The following is a 17901-nucleotide window of genomic DNA, read 5'->3' on the forward strand; positions in this document are numbered from 1 at the left end:
ACCCTATTAATATACAAATAGAGGGCAAGGGCCTCATATTATTGGCACAGGCCCTCGCGTGAGGCTAATGTCGCTCACTTCAGCTGCCGCCTCACAGGTACGAATTAAAATTGCTTATGAAGCTTTTCACTTTCACGTTCATCTGTTCCTTTTTGCCTATGTAATTATCTGCCTATTGTTTATTTAGGTACAAAATAGTACCCCTATGAATGGTAAGTGATGTCTATAGACTAGCTGTGCCCGGTTTCATCATTATCGAACCATATTCGGCTCATTACGAGAACTCCGAGCTCTGAGCTGAACTCGAGTCTCCTTTCACAATGAGAGGGACTACGCCAATAATCCACCACGCTGGCCCAATGCTGATTGGCAGACTGCACACACGCAGAAAATTAAGAAAATTCTCTGGTATGCAGGTTTCCTCACGATGTTTTCCTTCACCGTTGAGAGACACGTGCTATTTAATTTATTAAAATGCACACAACTGAAAAGTTGGAGGTGCACGCCCCGGACCGGATTCGAACCCTCCGGAACCGGAGGTAGAGGTCATATCCACTGGGCTGTCACGGCTCTCTTTCCCACTTTTCAGTTATGTGCATTTACGAAAGTAAATATCACGTGTATCAATCGGTGAAGGAAAAACATCGTGAGGAAACCTGCAAACTTCAGAATTTTCTTAATTCTCTACGTGTGTCTGAAGTCTGCCAATCCGCATTGGGCCAGCGAGGTAGCTTAGCCCTCTCATTCTGAGAGCAGACCCATATTCGGCTCAGCAGTGAGCCGAATATGGGTTGTTAATGATGAACCACAGAGCAATTGAGACTTAAAACGTAGGTTTTTGAAGCTACACAACACAAGCATACATACACAAGCATATTATTTATGCAAAAGTTCGTTTGTTACTTACGCATTTATGGCTAAACTACTAAACCGATTTTAAAAATTCTTTTACCGATAAAAAGTTGCATTATCAGTTTTTTATTTATTTTTTTATTCTTTACAAGTATAGCCCTTGACTACAATCTCATCTAATGGTAAGTGATGATGCAGTCTAAGATGGAAGCGGGCTAACTTGTTAGGAGGAGGATGAAAATCCACACCCCTTTTCGGTTTCTACACGACATCGTACCGGAACGCTAAATCGCTCGGCGGTACGTCTTTGTCGGTAGGGTGGTAACTAGCCACGGCCGAAGCCTCCCACCAGCCAGACCTGGACCAATTAAGAAAATCTCAATCGGTCCAGCCGGGGATCGAACCCAGGACCTCCGTTTTGTAAATCCACCGCGCATATCACTGCGCCACGGAGGCCGTCAAGCTAGTGATATAGGCTATATTCTATGCTTATATTCACGCGGGTGAAACTACGGGGATCCGTTAGTAATAAATATTTGCTAAGCGACTGTGTCAGTGACTTTTTATCTTATTTAGGGAGAACTATTTAATGTTAATTGCTTTATATCGACACGCATACCTACCTGCCTAAAATATGCCATGCGATCAAGATTTTCAGTCATTGACTTAAGGTACAGAGACCTTAAGCTCATTCAGCTTTTTATTTGTTTAAGAGGTCGAGTTAAGAGTTCGAGTTCAATCAACCAAGAAAAAATTCGCTAATGTGAACAACGAAACTATAATATCTATTTATAAATCATTAGTACGAGTATTCTTAAACAATACAAATATCTATCTAGCCCCAAAGTGTACAGCATAGCATGTGGTACTTAAATATGTAGTTACGAAAAGCTACTATAGCTTGGCAAATTCGTTCGTAACACTCCCGATGGTCTACGCGGGCCGGGAGGGGGTAGCGATGCCCCGCCGGCACGACTTCATACCCACGCAGTCCTTCCCCTATGCGCCCGCATATCATGGGTGTGCCATCAAGGAACTTGCCAAGCTATTAAACATGATTTTTCGGGCAGACGTCCACCTTGATGTCCTTAATGTGACAATATTTTTTATACTTTAGATATGTTCCGTGCCTACAAAATCACTGAAAAGTGACTAGCGACTCCACTGAGCGCACACATGCACAATTTTGTGTTTACTTACATTATATATAATTATGTTTATAAACACACAACTCGACATTGTAGACAATATTTATATTACTTATTATGTGTTTAAATAACTTTCGTGTTTTAATGAAATTAAGACAATTATGCACATTTGTCCGCCTCAGTTTTGATGCGTTAGTGCCCTAGCTCTATCATCATATCTATACTAATATAATAAAGCTGAAGAGTTTGTTTGTTTGATTGAACGCGCTAATCTCAGGAACTACTGGTCCGATCTGAAAAATTCTTTCAGTGTTAGATAGCCCATTTATCGAGAACGGCTATAGGCTATATATTATCTCCGTATTCTAACGGGAACGGGAACCACGCGAGTGAAACCGCGCGGCGTCAGCTAGTCTATCATAATATACAGCGTTCCGGTACGATGTCGTGTAGAAAAAGTAGACACCGAAAGGGTTAGCGGTTTTCATCCTCCTCCAACAATGTGCTTCCATGTTAAATGGCATCATAACTAACTATCAGGAGATTGTAGTCAAGGACTAACTTGTAAAGAATTAAAAATATATATATAAGGCTCACTATTGAGCATGACTCTCATTTCAGAATGAGAGGAATTAGGCTAATGGTCCACCAAGCAGGGTCAATGCGGGTTGGCAGACTTCAAACACGTAGAAAATTAAGAAAATTCTCTGCTATGCAGGTTTCCTCACGATGTTTTTCCTTCACAATTTAAGACACGTGATATTTAATTCTTAAAATGAACATAGCTGAAAAGTGCATGCCCCGGATCTATGCCCTCATAATCGAAGGCAGAAGTCATATCCACTGGGCTATCACGGCTCAGCATGGATACAATACTTAATGAAATTCGGTTTAATGAGATTTTAACAACTTTATTTAAATACGGGCACATGGGCATGTCCCCATTTCTTCTATGACGAGGTCTCCGCACAGCGCGACGGCTTCTATCTCCACGGCAGCGCCCAACGGCAGCTTGCTCACTTGGTATGTAGACCGCGCCGGACAGTCTTTGCTGAAATCTGAAACAACGTCATTTGCATACGCGGTGAATGTAAAACGCGCTCAGAAATACCGGCCGCTGATAAAAACGGACCTTGCATGCCGGCGTGTATTTTACATAATGTAATTGAAAATGAAGAAAATATGCACAGAACAGAAATATTTTCTTAGGGAAAATGTGACCGAGAACATTATTTATAGGGCATTATTTTTAAGTTTATAATTAGAAGTGCAAATGAAGGTCATTCTTTAGTGTTTCTTTTTTATTACGTGACTATAGCGAACGCCCGCGACTTCGTCCACGTAAAACTCGATGTAAACTTTCAACTACCCTTGCCCTACCCCTATCCTACCCTGCTCTACCCCTACCCCTTTCCTAATATTCCGCGCAATTTTTAAAATTTTACTATCATAAGAACCTTCTCCTGATAATAACAAAAACATAAAAAAAAAAATATATTGAAATCGGTCCAGCTATTCACGCGTGACCAAGGGATATGTGGATTCATTTTTATATATAAAGATTACCGAATACCCGCGACTCCGTTCGCATAAAGTTCAGATTTTCTAAATCTAACCCAGTGGCGTGCATAAGATGTTCACGTTGAGCAGGTCCGAGCTATGTCCGAGTCTAATGAAGATGACATTAATGAACCGTCCGGAGAGTGTAACGGAACCTTCACTCCCCACCACTCAACCCCTCTCCGAGCGCGCCATGTGAGTAGCTGCGCGTCACACAGCCGCTTCGCAGTTTGGATCGTGCCGCGATGCAAGAACCAGCTCATGACCCCGCATGGGTTCGAAACTAGTCGGGCATACTCCGACATAATGTTAGGACTTGTAGTCCAATAAAACAAAGTGGAACTTGAATAATTCTGTATTAGATATTAGATCACATCACAATCCTGTATGGGCCGACATTACAAAAGTACAGACATTACAGGAAGAGTGGTTCATAGATTAAAGAGAGTGTTGCCAAAGTGAAATATTGTATTGCTTCGTCAACACATAATACCACGTGAGTTTTAGCCGTGTTTCATAATCAATTAATATGAATAACACTCACGATAGTTTAAATTCTAAAATAATGATGAGGTATACAACGTGTCCCAAAATTCAACGATAAGCGGGCGCCAAAAGATTGACCTGCTCATGAGCACTTAAGGAAAAATAATAAAAAAAATATACCTAAATTTTTTTTTTAGTTACAAAATAAATTTTAAAATTCTTTGAAAATTTACACCTTGTATGATATTTTGAACTACCGCAGCTACAATTTCTTAAATATGCTTAAGATTTTTTTTGTATCGGAACCTAAGTAGTACTACTATTCACCACAACTCTTAAAAACACCACAATGCCCGCAGTTTTTACACAAAAAAAAATCAAAATATTTTTTTTCCCTCAAATTTTTAAAGATTTTTACTTTCAGTCTACTTTGACTCATGGTCTTGCAAAAAAAAGTATGAACACCGCTATGGCAAGTTATTTTCAAAGTTGACGCAACTAATCAAGATTTCAAAATAGTATAATACCCTAGGATAACTAGTCACAAAAAAAAATATGCGTACCATTTGTAAACAAGAACCAAATTTCTTAATTGTTCTTGTTGTTAGTAATAAATTTTACTATGTTCCAAAAATGTGTTTGTTATTTTAATTACACAACATTAAAGTAAATGTTCGAATTGTTTTCCACCGGCATTAATACAGGCACGACATCGCCTTAAAAACGACCGTTTTATTTTTCGCGCATATCTTCTAGCATTGATATGTGCCGCAGCCTGAGTGATTTTTTGCCGAAGCTCGTCCAATGTCGTAATCGGTTTTGCGTAGATCCTGTCTTTGAGACAACCCCAATAAAAGAAATCCAGGGGGTTTAGGTCGGGTGATCGGGGTGGCCATAGGATAGGACCAAGTCGCCCGATCCAACGCCCCGGATACTCGTGGTCTAGGTATTGTCTCACAGGACGAGCGTAGTGAGCTGGGCAACCATCATTTTGATACCACATATTTTGAAGGTCGCTTAGGGGGACGTCTTCTAGTAATTCTTGCAAATCATTTTGTAAAAAGTTCAAATAACTGTCCCCATCTAAGTTTCCTTGTAATTCAAAAGGCCCAATCACTTTTCCATTTAAAATGCCCGTCCATAAGTTGACCTTAAATTGATATTGGGATTTGTCTTCTCTCATCAGGTGCGGATTCTCATTGCTCCAGCTGTGTAGGTTGTGAAGATTTAAATAGCCATCTTTCTTGCAGGTTGTTTCATCCGACCATAGTACTTTATCCAAGAACTGAGGATCTTCCCGATGCTTTTGAAGCATCACTCGGCAAAATGCGATCCGCAGTGGATAGTCCCGTGATAGTAACGTTTGTACACGTCTGTAATGATATGGGTGTAGCCGATGACGTTTTAGTATTCGATGTGCTGAACTTTTTGGGATTCCCGTAGCTGCTTCTATGGCACGCACTGAGGTAGTTGAATCAATGTTTATTTCATTGAGAACTTCTTCATCGCATTCCGATCTAGGTTTTCCAGCGTTTCTTCTAGCTGACGGCAAACGACCCTCCGAAAACGCTTGATGCACATTCATAAATACCCGATAATCTGGATATCTTTGAGCGTTTGGGTACCTTTCTCGATACAATCTGCTAGCAGCGTTAGCATTGCACCGACATTCTCCATAAATGAGATGCATGTTAGCGTATTCCATCGGCGTGTATGGTTGCGGCATGATAACGCTAAACAGTCCAAAATACACCAAAAGTCCAATTCACAAAACACAGGCACAGTCCAAAATAATGCCAGGTCAGTTCAGTTTGCAGATCACTTAAGTCCAGTCCAAAATGCAAAGCCAAAAGTCGTTAGTACGAGAGCCACGTCAATTGAATACGGAAAGTTGCGCAGTAAACAAAGGAGCAGAGCGTACTGACTTGCTGGGAACAGGATTTTCTTTACCTGCATCATTGTTATTCAACAAAGAACATCTGTCTATCCCTCTCTAACGTATACTTATCGCTATCTTTCTCTCTCTCTCTCTTATTTTTAAATGTTATCGTTCGTTCCATTAAAATTCTAGGAAATTGCAACGTATGACTCACATCATTTTGTGCATAAAGTAAAAGTGATTTCTAGGAGCAAAAACATTTTAGAAATTTAGTTCTTGTTTACAAATGGTACGCATATTTTTTTTTTGCGACTAGTTATCCTAGGGTATTATACTATTTTGAAATCTTGATTAGTTGCGTCAACTTTGAAAATAACTTGCCATAGCGGTGTTCATACTTTTTTTTGCAAGACCATGAGTCAAAGTAGACTGAAAGTAAAAATCTTTAAAAATTTGAGGGAAAAAAAATATTTTGATATTTTTTTGTGTAAAAACTGCGGGCATTGTGGTGTTTTTAAGAGTTGTGGTGAATAGTAGTACTACTTAGGTTCCGATACAAAAAAAATCTTAAGCATATTTAAGAAATTGTAGCTGCGGTAGTTCAAAATATCATACAAGGTGTAAATTTTCAAAGAATTTTAAAATTTATTTTGTAACTAAAAAAAAAATTTAGGTATATTTTTTTTATTATTTTTCCTTAAGTGCTCATGAGCAGGTCAATCTTTTGGCGCCCGCTTATCGTTGAATTTTGGGACACGTTGTATAGGTACTTACATTCTGCGTACACTTTGTTAAACACTTGGAAATCGTCCATATTGACAAGTAGGACAGTTGTTTTTACAACAGCTTCGAGGGAAGACCCGCCCGCGTACAAGACTTGCTTCATATTGTCCAAGGCCTGCCTAGTTTGGGCCTCCGCCCCGCCGGTCACCAGCCGGGCCTCCGGGTCCAAGCCCAACACTCCTGATAAATACAACGTCTTGTCTGCTTTAATAGCTTGGCTGTGGACAATTTATTATTAACGTATCTAGTTGGTTGTCTATACTACGAGTACATCTCAGACCAATTATTGTATAGGACCTGCCTCGCTAGACGTTACTTTTCTGTCAAAGTATATGATCACCGATCTAATGCGATTATAAAAACTGTCTCTATAGAATTGATATTAAATAGTTTCAATCGTGTTCGTCGGTCAAAGAGCTCCGTAAAAATACCATTTTGTGTAATTGAATTGTGTAAAAAACGGGCAAAATCTTCTAGTTTAGTTTAAGATATATACCAAATCTAAGCTCGTTTTCCTCAGAAAATGACAGACAATTTTGTTCGTGACTATGAGTGCGATACAGTTCCTTCTATAATTGGTCTGAGGAGTACATACATGGGCGTAGCGAGGTACCTACGGGCAGGGGGGGGGCATCTGCCCTACCTACTAGAGCCGTCGGTTACTTGAACTCCATAGCTATGCGATAGGAGCAGAGAGGGATGTGAGTTGAGAAGGGAAGCAATCTTCATTGATGATAACTGATGATGCAATCTAAGATGGAAGCGTGCTAACTTGTTAGGATGAAAATCCACACCCCTTACGGTTTATACACGACATCGTTCCGGAACGCTAAATCTCTTGGCGTTACGTCTTTGCCGGTAGGTTGGTAACTAGCCATGGCCAAAGCCTCCCACCAGCCAGACCTGGACCAATTAAGATAAACCTCAATCGGTCCAGCCGGGGATGGAACCCAGGACCTCCGTTTTGTAAATCTACCGCGCAAAGGTACCACGGAGGCTGTAAACGTTATTAAATGAGACCTTGCAGAACATAGACTACGCAATCACTTAAAACAAATAATTAATCATACCTGTAGGGTCCAACAGGTTTGTAAATATACGGTGAGGTAATAATGGTTTTCGTCACTTTATTCTGAAGGTCTGTGTTCGGCTTAGACATCTTGAGAGATTCGGACAAGACGTTCGCTTGTAAGTTCACAATCGGGTGTGAGCTCATTGAGATTGATATTTCGTAATCGTGGGGTGAAAAGGTCACAGTTAAATGTGCTTACTTAACTTTATCTATTAATAATAAATTCGGTAGACGTAATCTTTGTTTACACTTTGAATCTTAGGTTGGTAATTAGGTACAATATTTTATTTACGTCCTCATATATCTTTGTTGTTTTGTCACAAGCATAAAGTTAAGGAACATCTAAATTTCCAGCCAGCTTTTTAGTCTGAAGTAAAAATATTTTCTTCTTTTTTTACTATATAAAAATAAGTCGGGTTTTCGTTCCTGACGCTATAACTCCAGAACGCACAAACCGATTTCCACGGTTTTGTATTCGTTGGAAACGTCTCGGGCTCCGTGAGGTTTATAGCAAAGAAAATTCAGGAAAAGGTAGGGGTAGGGTAGGGTAGGGGTAGGGTAGGGTAGGGGTAGAGTTGGGTAGGGGTAGTTGAAAATTTACATCGAATTTCACGCGGACGAAGTCGTGGGCGTCCGCTAGTGTAACATAAAAATTACTACAATTTGTAATAAAATTACCATAAATAGTATGGTAGTACTTAGTAGGTACAACGAAACTGTACTTTACTTAACATTAATTTACGAGTCGTCACAAGTACTTATAATTCTATGCGGACTAAGAAATCTTACATTATCTTTTCAGCCCATAGATATATTATCCCGAGCTAAGATACATAAACCGAGTCAACATAGAAAGATGAAGGTAGGTAGAAAGAAAGTAGTAAGTAGTAGTAGAAAGTGCATCTTTAAAGTCGGTTAAATATTTTTCTGTTTTACTGTGTTCAAGCATAGTGACCGAAAGCGCCACTCTATGGGCAATTTCGTTCACTTATTTTAATTTTAACACAAAATTACTGAACCGATTTTCATGAAAATTTACTAATCTAAAAGTATACTTTAAAACAAAAAAAGAATTTTTAAAATTGATTTAGAAATGACGAAGTTATGAGCTAACAAATCATTAAAAAAATACACACGCGTTGAATTGAGAACCTGCTCTTTTTTTTAAGTCGGTTAAAAATTCAACAAATAAGAAGCTCAAAACAGCTAGAACTCAGTGCCATAAAACCAATTTATAAAACAAAACAGCATGTTAAGGGTCTGTCCTTCGACCATTAATAACAGACCTGCCTCGCTAACTGTTACCCCTCTGGCAAAGATCAAAAATCTATGATCTAACGCGTTGATAAAAACTGTTGCAGCCGCCTCACGCTATTTACGGAACCAGGTCATCTCCAGAGACCTGAACATCGAGAGCCTAGACGATCACATTCGCCGCCTGACAATGTACGCACGCGCCGACGGAGCGCAATCCCAACACCTGCGAGGGATCGCGCCATACCATCGACGACCACCGGACGCACGAGGCCTGCCACGAGACCTGATCTCATGAACCCCTCAGACACGACCGCTCCCTCGCTGCTGGTTGACAGGCGCACTCCAGAACACATCTGGATGACTCGACCTCGCCGAGCAGTGAGAGAAGCTCCACACAGAAGACCATCTTGCCGCAGCTCCGCAGATCGCCGGCGACCTGCGCAGGCTCGATCGCAGCGCGGCGTAACACACCGAATATGACACATCCATTCTGGCACCATGGACCGCGATAGTGGTCCCACCCAGTGACCCGCCTGTAGTCGCAGGCGGCGTTTGCAACCACCGTAAGAGCCCGTAACCCCGAGACCCGTGAGGGTCTGCGTGGATGATCTCTCGTCGATGTTTCATTGTTGTAATCGTTTTCGTCGTGTAAAGAGCTCCCTAAAATTGCCGGTTTGTGTAGTTGAATGGCATAGAAAACGGCCAAAATCTTATGGTTTAGTAAAAAATGAAGTAACGTTTCATTTGTAAGTATTTCTACCGTAATTTTATAAAATTTGCAATAAAAACAATTTCTAAAAAGAATCGATTGTTTTGACAGAACAGCAAAAATCGATCAAGTAATCGAATATTCTATGTATTCTTAGCAGAAAGTTCAAAAGTGGATTTAAAAAATTAAAAGAAAACCAATGTTGAACAACCGTTTCACAACATTTGTCAGGACAACTTAATTAATAAATCAAACTGTAACCAAAATAAGACCCTAGAATGGCAGAGAATGCCTTGAGTGAAGTCACGCACTTGTGAACGCTGTGTGTAGGGTTAAAGGATCCTTTGACAGTCGACAAACAATCCCCTTTTCCACTCAAGTCACTTTCCCAACCTATCCCAAGTAACCCATAAAGAATTTACACAACAAGAAATGTGGACGGCTAGAACGCCTCGCCAAGGCTACTAATTGTTACAGTTTATATTCTGTGGATAGTCTAAGCGATGTGTTGGTTAGTCTGTGTAAAAATTGCGACGGCTTCGCGTCAGTATCGATGCTAAGCGTACATTAGTTTCAACGAAGTTCTACAAAATCATTTGGTCTGTGTCCAACGTTTTCGTGTATGTAGTTTCAGTTTCGTGTATGTAGTTTGATTTGGTCTTTGTCTTTGACATTGACAATTGAAAATTGATTATTTCATAATTTTTTGAGGTTATTGTTTTGGTTTGGATTTGAATTCGAATATTAATTTTAAAATTAAAAAGAGTTATTATCATATTACTAGTAGATTATGTAACAAAAGTTATTTAATTCCAAAGCAATTGAGGATATAAGTTCTGTAATCGATTGGACATAGCCGTAAGTAAATAATTATCATTTTTGTTTAGAATTATTGTTTCAAAAATGTATATTGTACATACCTTAGTACTTATTATTTAATTTTGTTGCAGAATATGCAGCGTATAATTTCAGCAACTAAAGCCCTTCTAGGTTCACATATTATTCCTAAAAGCTATGATGTATTCACTGCCAATTTTAGTATGTTCCAAAGAGAAACGAAAAATAAACTATTGCCTGTTTGTTTACCAATAATGAATTCCGTCTCTGGTTTCAAAGTAAGAGGTCGAGTAAATCGTCGTTGCAAATCCTGCTATTTTGTAACTAGACAAGAGCGATTGTATGTCATATGTCCTGCACACCCTCGGCACAAGCAAATGGCTATGAAACCTAAACCACACAATACTTGGATATTAACCCATGCCAGTCAAAGTAAAATTAGACCCTGGTAACAGAAATAGTTATAGAAAACTTAATTGGATACATAGATGTTAGTGACATACAATAAATAATTTACAAGACATAGTGTTTTATTTTACATGTTACTGTTATTACATTAATATTTTATATGTTAGTGTGTTTGTACTTATTCAATGATCAGAATGAAAATTGTGATGCTTTGGTAGGGATAAAGAAAAGGGCACTAGAGTGAAACAAGGTGATAACTAGTTAGTCTTACTATTGTAATATAATATAATCAGTTAACCTAATATCTTGGTAACTGAAATTATAAATTTGCTAATATTATCTATCTATGATCCGATGCTGAGACTACAGAGAAATCCACTAGTAGATTTAAAGAAAGTTGCATAATTCAGCAATCTCTCTACATTTTTTTGTAATGGTAGGTTTTACGAACAATGTATAACAAAAATAAAAATAAAATTAAACTTTTATTATATGCATAAAATCAAGATGGAAAATACAAATATACATAACTCAGCCAATTTTTAACAACAGTTAAGTACAGTATCACTACATATTAATACATGCATAGTGGCCCGAGCATGATTTCTTGTAAGGTGTGTAGGTATAGTGGCAAAACTAATAGGGTATTTTTTTTATTTTTCGTCTAAGATGGACGCGGGCTAACTTGCTAGGAGGAGGATGAAAATCCACACCCCTTTCGGTTTCTACACGGCATCATACCGGAACGCTAAATCGCTTGGCGGTACGTCTTTGCCGGTAGGGTGGGAACTAGCCACGGCCGAAGCCTCCCACCAGCCAGACCTGAACAAATTAAGAAAATCTCAATCTGCCCAGCCGGTGATCGAACCCAGGACCTCCATCTTGTAAATAGGGTTGCATGGCAATGAAACAGGCCCAGGGCTTAAAGTTCAACTCAGCTTGTAAGGCATTGAGCTCATCTTAATTTACGAAATTATATTTTTTTTTCTGGGGATGGATTTTCCATTCATGAAATTTGCCACTGGCCCTAATATGGTATAGTATTGCCACTGCTTATGCACCATGTAGAAATAACATGACAATCTATTTCCATTAAGATACAGTAACAAGTACCTACAGTAAACACCAAACAAGTACAGGTAACAGATAGACCATAGATTGGTTACGTCCCTACAAAATCACTGCAAAAAGTGATCCAAATAATAGACTACAAAACTGAGCATGCACAAATTTGTCTTTAATTCCATTATTTATGTAGAGTTGTAAACAATATTTAGGTTTTATTTGTTTAAATAATGTTCGTTCTTGACCACAACTAACATTGAGATGTGGAAATGTCCTCTTGAGCACCTCATTTTTCATGACCTAGTAACACATCTAACAGTATTTAACATCATTGCTGCACACTCAATTATTTAGTAGTACTACACTTTGTATATATATTCTGAGATTGTTTTATATGCTTGTGCACTATATATTCTCTTGACATGCCTAAGTAGTAAGTACTTCTACATACATTCAATTTAAGAGGATACAAACTTACAATATATAACTCTTGAAGAATTTGAAGGTAAAGGCCATAATGGACTACAACAGTACACCAAGGCTTGTCTGTATATAATAGAATGTGGTTTTAATAAGAACATGTAATATTATCAATTAGTATAAACATAAATAACAATAATAATTTTAATGCAAATAACTGGACACCGTTCACATTTGCTGTCCAGATAATGGCATAACAATATATATATTTTTAGATATAAGGGAAGTCTGACAAGGCCGAAGGCCTTTGGTCAGTCTTAAGTATGGACTACTTATTACACCCCTCAGACCAATTATTGTATAGGACCTGCCTCGCTAGACGTTATTTTTCTGTCAAAGTATATGATCAACGATCTAATGCGATTATAAAAACTGTATCTATAGTATCGATGATAAATAGTTGTAATCGTGTTCGACGGTTAAAGAGCTCCGTAAAAATACCTTTTTGTGTAATTGAATTGTGTAAAAAACGGGCAAAAACTTCTAGTTTAGTTTATGATATATACCAAATCTAAGCTCGTTTTCTTCAGAAAATGACAGACAGTTTTGTTCGTGACTATGAATGTGATACAGGTCCTTCTATAATTTGTCTGAGTTACACCCACAAAATAAATGAAGGGCTTTTAAAGGTGTAATTTTTGTTTAGGTATTAGGGCTACAACAATAATTTAATATCCATAATACTTTATTTCTACAAGGTCCATTCATTCAGTACCAAATCAAAAATTAATTTTGGTATACCTTACTAAAATATTGGTTGTTTTTAAATTCAAATTAATAAATAAATCTTAATGGCTTCACTAGTATTTTGTACCAGCAACCAAAATACATTTTCATACATTCATACATTGTCTCTATCTTGTAAGACAGGTTCTTCATAATTTGTTGTATCTTCTATTTGCAAGTTAATGTTACTGAAATCAATAAAATAACATTATAGTTAATTTCAATAAGTAGTAAATAGATAGATTGAATAATTATTTTCATTGTTAATTTCTATTTGAAATAGTAAAATAATGTTGCAATTCATTTTATCAGACAGTGGCAACTTCAATCGTCAAAGACTTGAGCAACAAAAAAAACATACCAATCAACTTGAGAAAACAGTTACAGGCGTCTGCTAGTAAACAATAAGCTAGCTCAGACTAATTACCTTCTATTGGACCTTCCTAGCTATTCCCCTATGTCAAAAATATATGACCATGATCAAACATGTTCATACAAACTGCATCTATAGAATCAATGTTTCATTGTGTTAAAATTACTTATGTGGGTATTATGATTTAAAATTTATAGTTGTGTGTAGTGTAAGGACACAATATATTTATTGGTGTTAAAAAACACAGACAACTTTATTAGTGAATTTGAATGTGATAAAAGTTTAATAGAAGGTAATTGGTCTGAGGCTATAAGTGTAATAATAATCACCTCAGTCTATCAGCCAGATCATTAACAGTTTGGCCAGTTGTACTAACACCCTGGCCACTTGTGATGCTCACATTTGCTAATAATATAACACCATTTCCATGCTCTGCATTTTCTGTGTTATTTATATTTACATCACTAGTATTTTGTTCATTTGCATGTTCTGCATTTACTGTGTTGTTTGTATTTATATCACTGACATTTTCTTCATTTCCATGCTCTGCATTTTCTGTGTTATTTATATTTACATCACTGTTATTTTCTGTGTCGTCTGTTTGAGTGGTATCAAGAATTTTTATACCAGCAATACCTGTTGAACAAATAATTCTATAGTTTCTAGACAATATAATAGCAATGTGGGGGTGGGGGGACAGAAAGGGGTACCCCACCTGTATAGGGCCACAATATTGTCAATTGATAATAAAAAACTTGGAACATTATAAATCAAACTTCATAAAACTCTTTAAACAATATAGCACAAATAAAAGCCAAAGCCAAAGGGTTAACTTGGTTGGCCATTTCTTCTCATAAATGTGTGCTTAATATAATTTAAAGAAATTTAATATAAAGGGGCAGTAAACTTTCAGCTAGCTCTGAGCAGCAAAAACCCACACTACCCCACTATTTTAAATTGTTATTAAGACTAGAATTGAAATTAATTGAATTGGAATAATTCCAGGCTCTGGTTGTTTTGCTATAGTATTTTGAATTTATGTTCCAAATTAATATTTACCTTTAGATGGCAGAGTGGTTAAATCCCTTTTAATTCGGCGACGTTTAGTGGGATCATTTCGTCGGATTTGAATGTTATTTTGTAAATCCACCACATACAAAGTGCCTGCCAGGAGTAGTAAGCACTGTGCTTCATTAGAGTTGAATGCAGATTCTAAATCAACATTACTGCGTTCATCATATTTCCACCAACCTAATAAAAAAATAATTTTTAAATTAATTCATAATTAATACACTGTATTTAAACTTTTTTGCATTGACTGCCTAACCCTTCTTATTCTGAGTAATACTAAGTAAGCTGATGGTTAAAATTATGAGGTGAATAAGCAATCTATATTTTAGACTATTATTTGTGACTTAGTTACTGTGTGTATGCTCTTGTACAATCTATATGAATATATTGGCTAAGTTCCTAATATCATATCCTATTTTGCACACGCACCTCCATTTAGTTTAAAATTACCATTCAAATTAGACCTCTTACAGAACAAGATTATAATTTTAATATTTTAACATTAAACAGTATGTATTAAAACCCTGTTAGAGACTGTAATTAAGCAATTCCTTATCATAAAAGAAAAATATTATTTCACCCTGGATAAAATCATATTAAAATATTGAAAATTTACATGACATCATCATGACATGATTATAAGAGGCCATTGCCACATATTTATGTAGGATAAAACTACTAAAATAAGAGCAATGACATTGTAGCAGGCTGAATATTTTTTTTTTGATACCTAATTGGCCAAGGCATACCTATGCAATTATGATACCATTGTGAGAGTTTTCATGAGGATTTTGGGTACTAATTATACATTAATAATGATATTGGGCTTAATTATGCATTAATTAACATTTTTATCTATTTTTTCTATAAACAAAGTTGGACTGCTTCTGACTCGTGAGCATTACTAAGTGCCGGCTACCGCATGGAGGCACTGGAGGGCTGCCTGGCCAGCCCATATATGCACCCTGTGGCAGGTGGCCCACCTTCGCAAGTCTGATGGGGTTTTGGTACTGACTGTATAGGAAAATAACTGTAACAATGGACGAGTGTTCACTGTGGAGTATGGTAAAGAAAAATTTAAAAATGGCAACAAAAATTTATAAACTATAATAAAATACATACCATTTCTTCCCTCATAGTACCAGTGGTACTTTTCATTTTCAGGTTCTAAAATTTCATCTGTGTCTGGGTTATCTAATAAAACTGGATGATCAAAGTAGTCTGCTGGTATGTTTGTGCGACATATAGCACACTTTTTGCTTGTCCTAGCAATGCCCTGGAAAATTAGCAATAGTAGTATATATACTAATAATATTGGTTAGCTTTATTTTTTGTTTTATCTTGTGGCTATGTAATCTAATGAGACAAAACAAAATATCTTAGCATTTCAGGGATTCACATGCAGGCAATGTCTGTTACCATGTTTATTCTTTATACAAATTTGTTTTAAATATTATGTATGTGACAATGTGTACATAGTTTTTAGTAAGTAGTAATAATTTTTAGTAAAGTAGCGCACACTATGCTCAATTAAGTCTGTTGACTCTTACAGATTAGCTAAAATAATTTGATAAATTTTAGTATATAAATAGACCACTCTACCTTAAACTAGGTACTAAGTTTTCACTAAATAAGAATTTGACCTTAACAGAACCAGCAAGTTCTATATTAGAATAAGTAAAACATAGCTCTTATCTGCACCACCATGAACTCAGCACTTGCACAGTGAATTCATGGTATGAAAAATATTTCTCTAAATTATCTCACCTTTACACAAAGAAAACAGAAGACATGGCCACATGGCAATTCTGCAGGATGGTGATATTTTTGTAAACAAATTGCACAGTCTTGATCTGAAAATTTAAATTATAAGTAAGTTGAATGTACAATGGCCAAACTTAGTGGCCAAGTGGAAAAAAGGTACAGGCAAGAAGAAATCACAGGTTTTCACAATCATCAGGCTAAGAGAATTATTAAACCATGCAATTAAGGACAAAACAATAAATAGATACTATTATTAGATAGAATTGGACTACTGCACTATGGACTTCTGAAATTCAATATCCTAGTTCGCAATCATATTATTTACACTTTTTGGCCAAAATTGTCACTGAGAAACTGAGAAATTCGACACTGAAGGTATTGTAACTGGGAAATGTATACCCTAAGTGTGGGTAGAACCTTGGCCGAAAGGGAAGAAGAAGTAAAGCCTCGTAAGAGTTAAAAGTTTATTTATGAACAAAAGGATTTCGTACCATCTATGCCATTATTACATTACCTCGGTTATCTCTCTCCATTTTACGTATAGCTATCCAATAATATTTTTAAATAAAGAAAAGAGACCTAACTCAAATAAACAAAAAGAACCAATTACGAATACGAATTGAATACAATAGAACAACCAAAATTACAGTCGGTTTTAAAACTATTTACTTTCAAAATTCATTCAGAATCAGCAACGCACAGGATATAGGAATTATGAAATAAGATTATTTATGAATATTATTGTTATTTCGATTCGAAAAACATTTTGGAAAATGAAATGAAATGACATTATGACACAACACTACTGTCAACTTGACAAATGACAACCACAATTACTGCTTAAAATTATTATTTTACTCTTTGGACTGCACTCTATCTTTATTAAAAATAATAAAATAACAATGCTAAAGTAAGTCTGTCTGTCTGTTATCTTTTAACGGCTAAACGGCTGAACGGATCAAAATGAATTTTGGTACTATGTTATATGGATCTTAAAATACGTATCATGACCTTGGAGCAGATCCTATGGCACTTTTTATCCTTAAAATACAAAGAGAAGGGGGTGAAATAGGGGTTGAAAGTTTGTATGGAATTGGAAAGTCGATAGCGATAGCGATGGCGTACCGTGTAGCAGTCGTACAGTCCTCTAATCCCTATCGCCATCGCTAACGTCATGTTAACAATAGTGTAAAGCGTTAGCGATTAGCGATAAGAAAGGATTGTACAATGTAAACAATCGATTTCGGTGGCGGGTATGAGTGGAGTGAGAAGGAGAGGGGGAGCATATACCTATACCCCCCTAGGAGGGGTTACAATTCTTCATAGGTAGTTTTATTAACCGATTTCAAAAAAAGGAGGTTCTTAATTCGAGATCTCGATCTAATACAAAATTATCATAGGTTACCGCGTATTTTAATCATCAAACCACCT

At 36.9% G+C, this 17901-nt stretch overlaps 2 protein-coding genes and 2 long non-coding RNA genes across 4 annotated transcripts in view; 2 read left to right on the forward strand and 2 right to left on the reverse strand.

Annotated features, from left to right (window-relative positions):
- Nucleotides 1–17901, forward strand: part of LOC128198789 (uncharacterized) — a 107477-nt gene that overhangs the window by 37112 nt on the left and 52464 nt on the right. The window lies entirely within an intron of this gene.
- LOC112051657 (uncharacterized) lies at nucleotides 83–11104 on the forward strand. The gene is made up of 3 exons (XR_002887248.2): nucleotides 83–97; nucleotides 9142–10604; nucleotides 10697–11104. It is a non-coding gene; the product is annotated as an uncharacterized LOC112051657 (long non-coding RNA).
- On the reverse strand, nucleotides 2891–7939 carry LOC112051665 (2-iminobutanoate/2-iminopropanoate deaminase-like). Its single transcript, XM_052885818.1, has 3 exons — nucleotides 7779–7939; nucleotides 6700–6926; nucleotides 2891–3058 (listed from the first exon to the last, which is right to left on the reverse strand). Exons 1-3 carry the CDS (start codon nucleotides 7922–7924, stop codon nucleotides 2916–2918), a joined length of 516 nt encoding a protein of 171 aa, XP_052741778.1. The 5' UTR covers nucleotides 7925–7939; the 3' UTR covers nucleotides 2891–2915.
- Nucleotides 11458–17273, reverse strand: LOC112051661 (E3 ubiquitin-protein ligase RNF146). The gene is made up of 6 exons (XM_024090389.2): nucleotides 16985–17273; nucleotides 16474–16559; nucleotides 15829–15982; nucleotides 14695–14886; nucleotides 13965–14271; nucleotides 11458–13450 (listed from the first exon to the last, which is right to left on the reverse strand). Exons 1-6 carry the CDS (start codon nucleotides 17001–17003, stop codon nucleotides 13378–13380), a joined length of 831 nt encoding a protein of 276 aa, XP_023946157.2. The 5' UTR covers nucleotides 17004–17273; the 3' UTR covers nucleotides 11458–13377.

The sequence above is a fragment of the Bicyclus anynana genome, chromosome 15, assembly GCF_947172395.1.
Source record: "Bicyclus anynana chromosome 15, ilBicAnyn1.1, whole genome shotgun sequence".
NCBI lineage: Eukaryota > Metazoa > Arthropoda > Insecta > Lepidoptera > Nymphalidae > Bicyclus > Bicyclus anynana.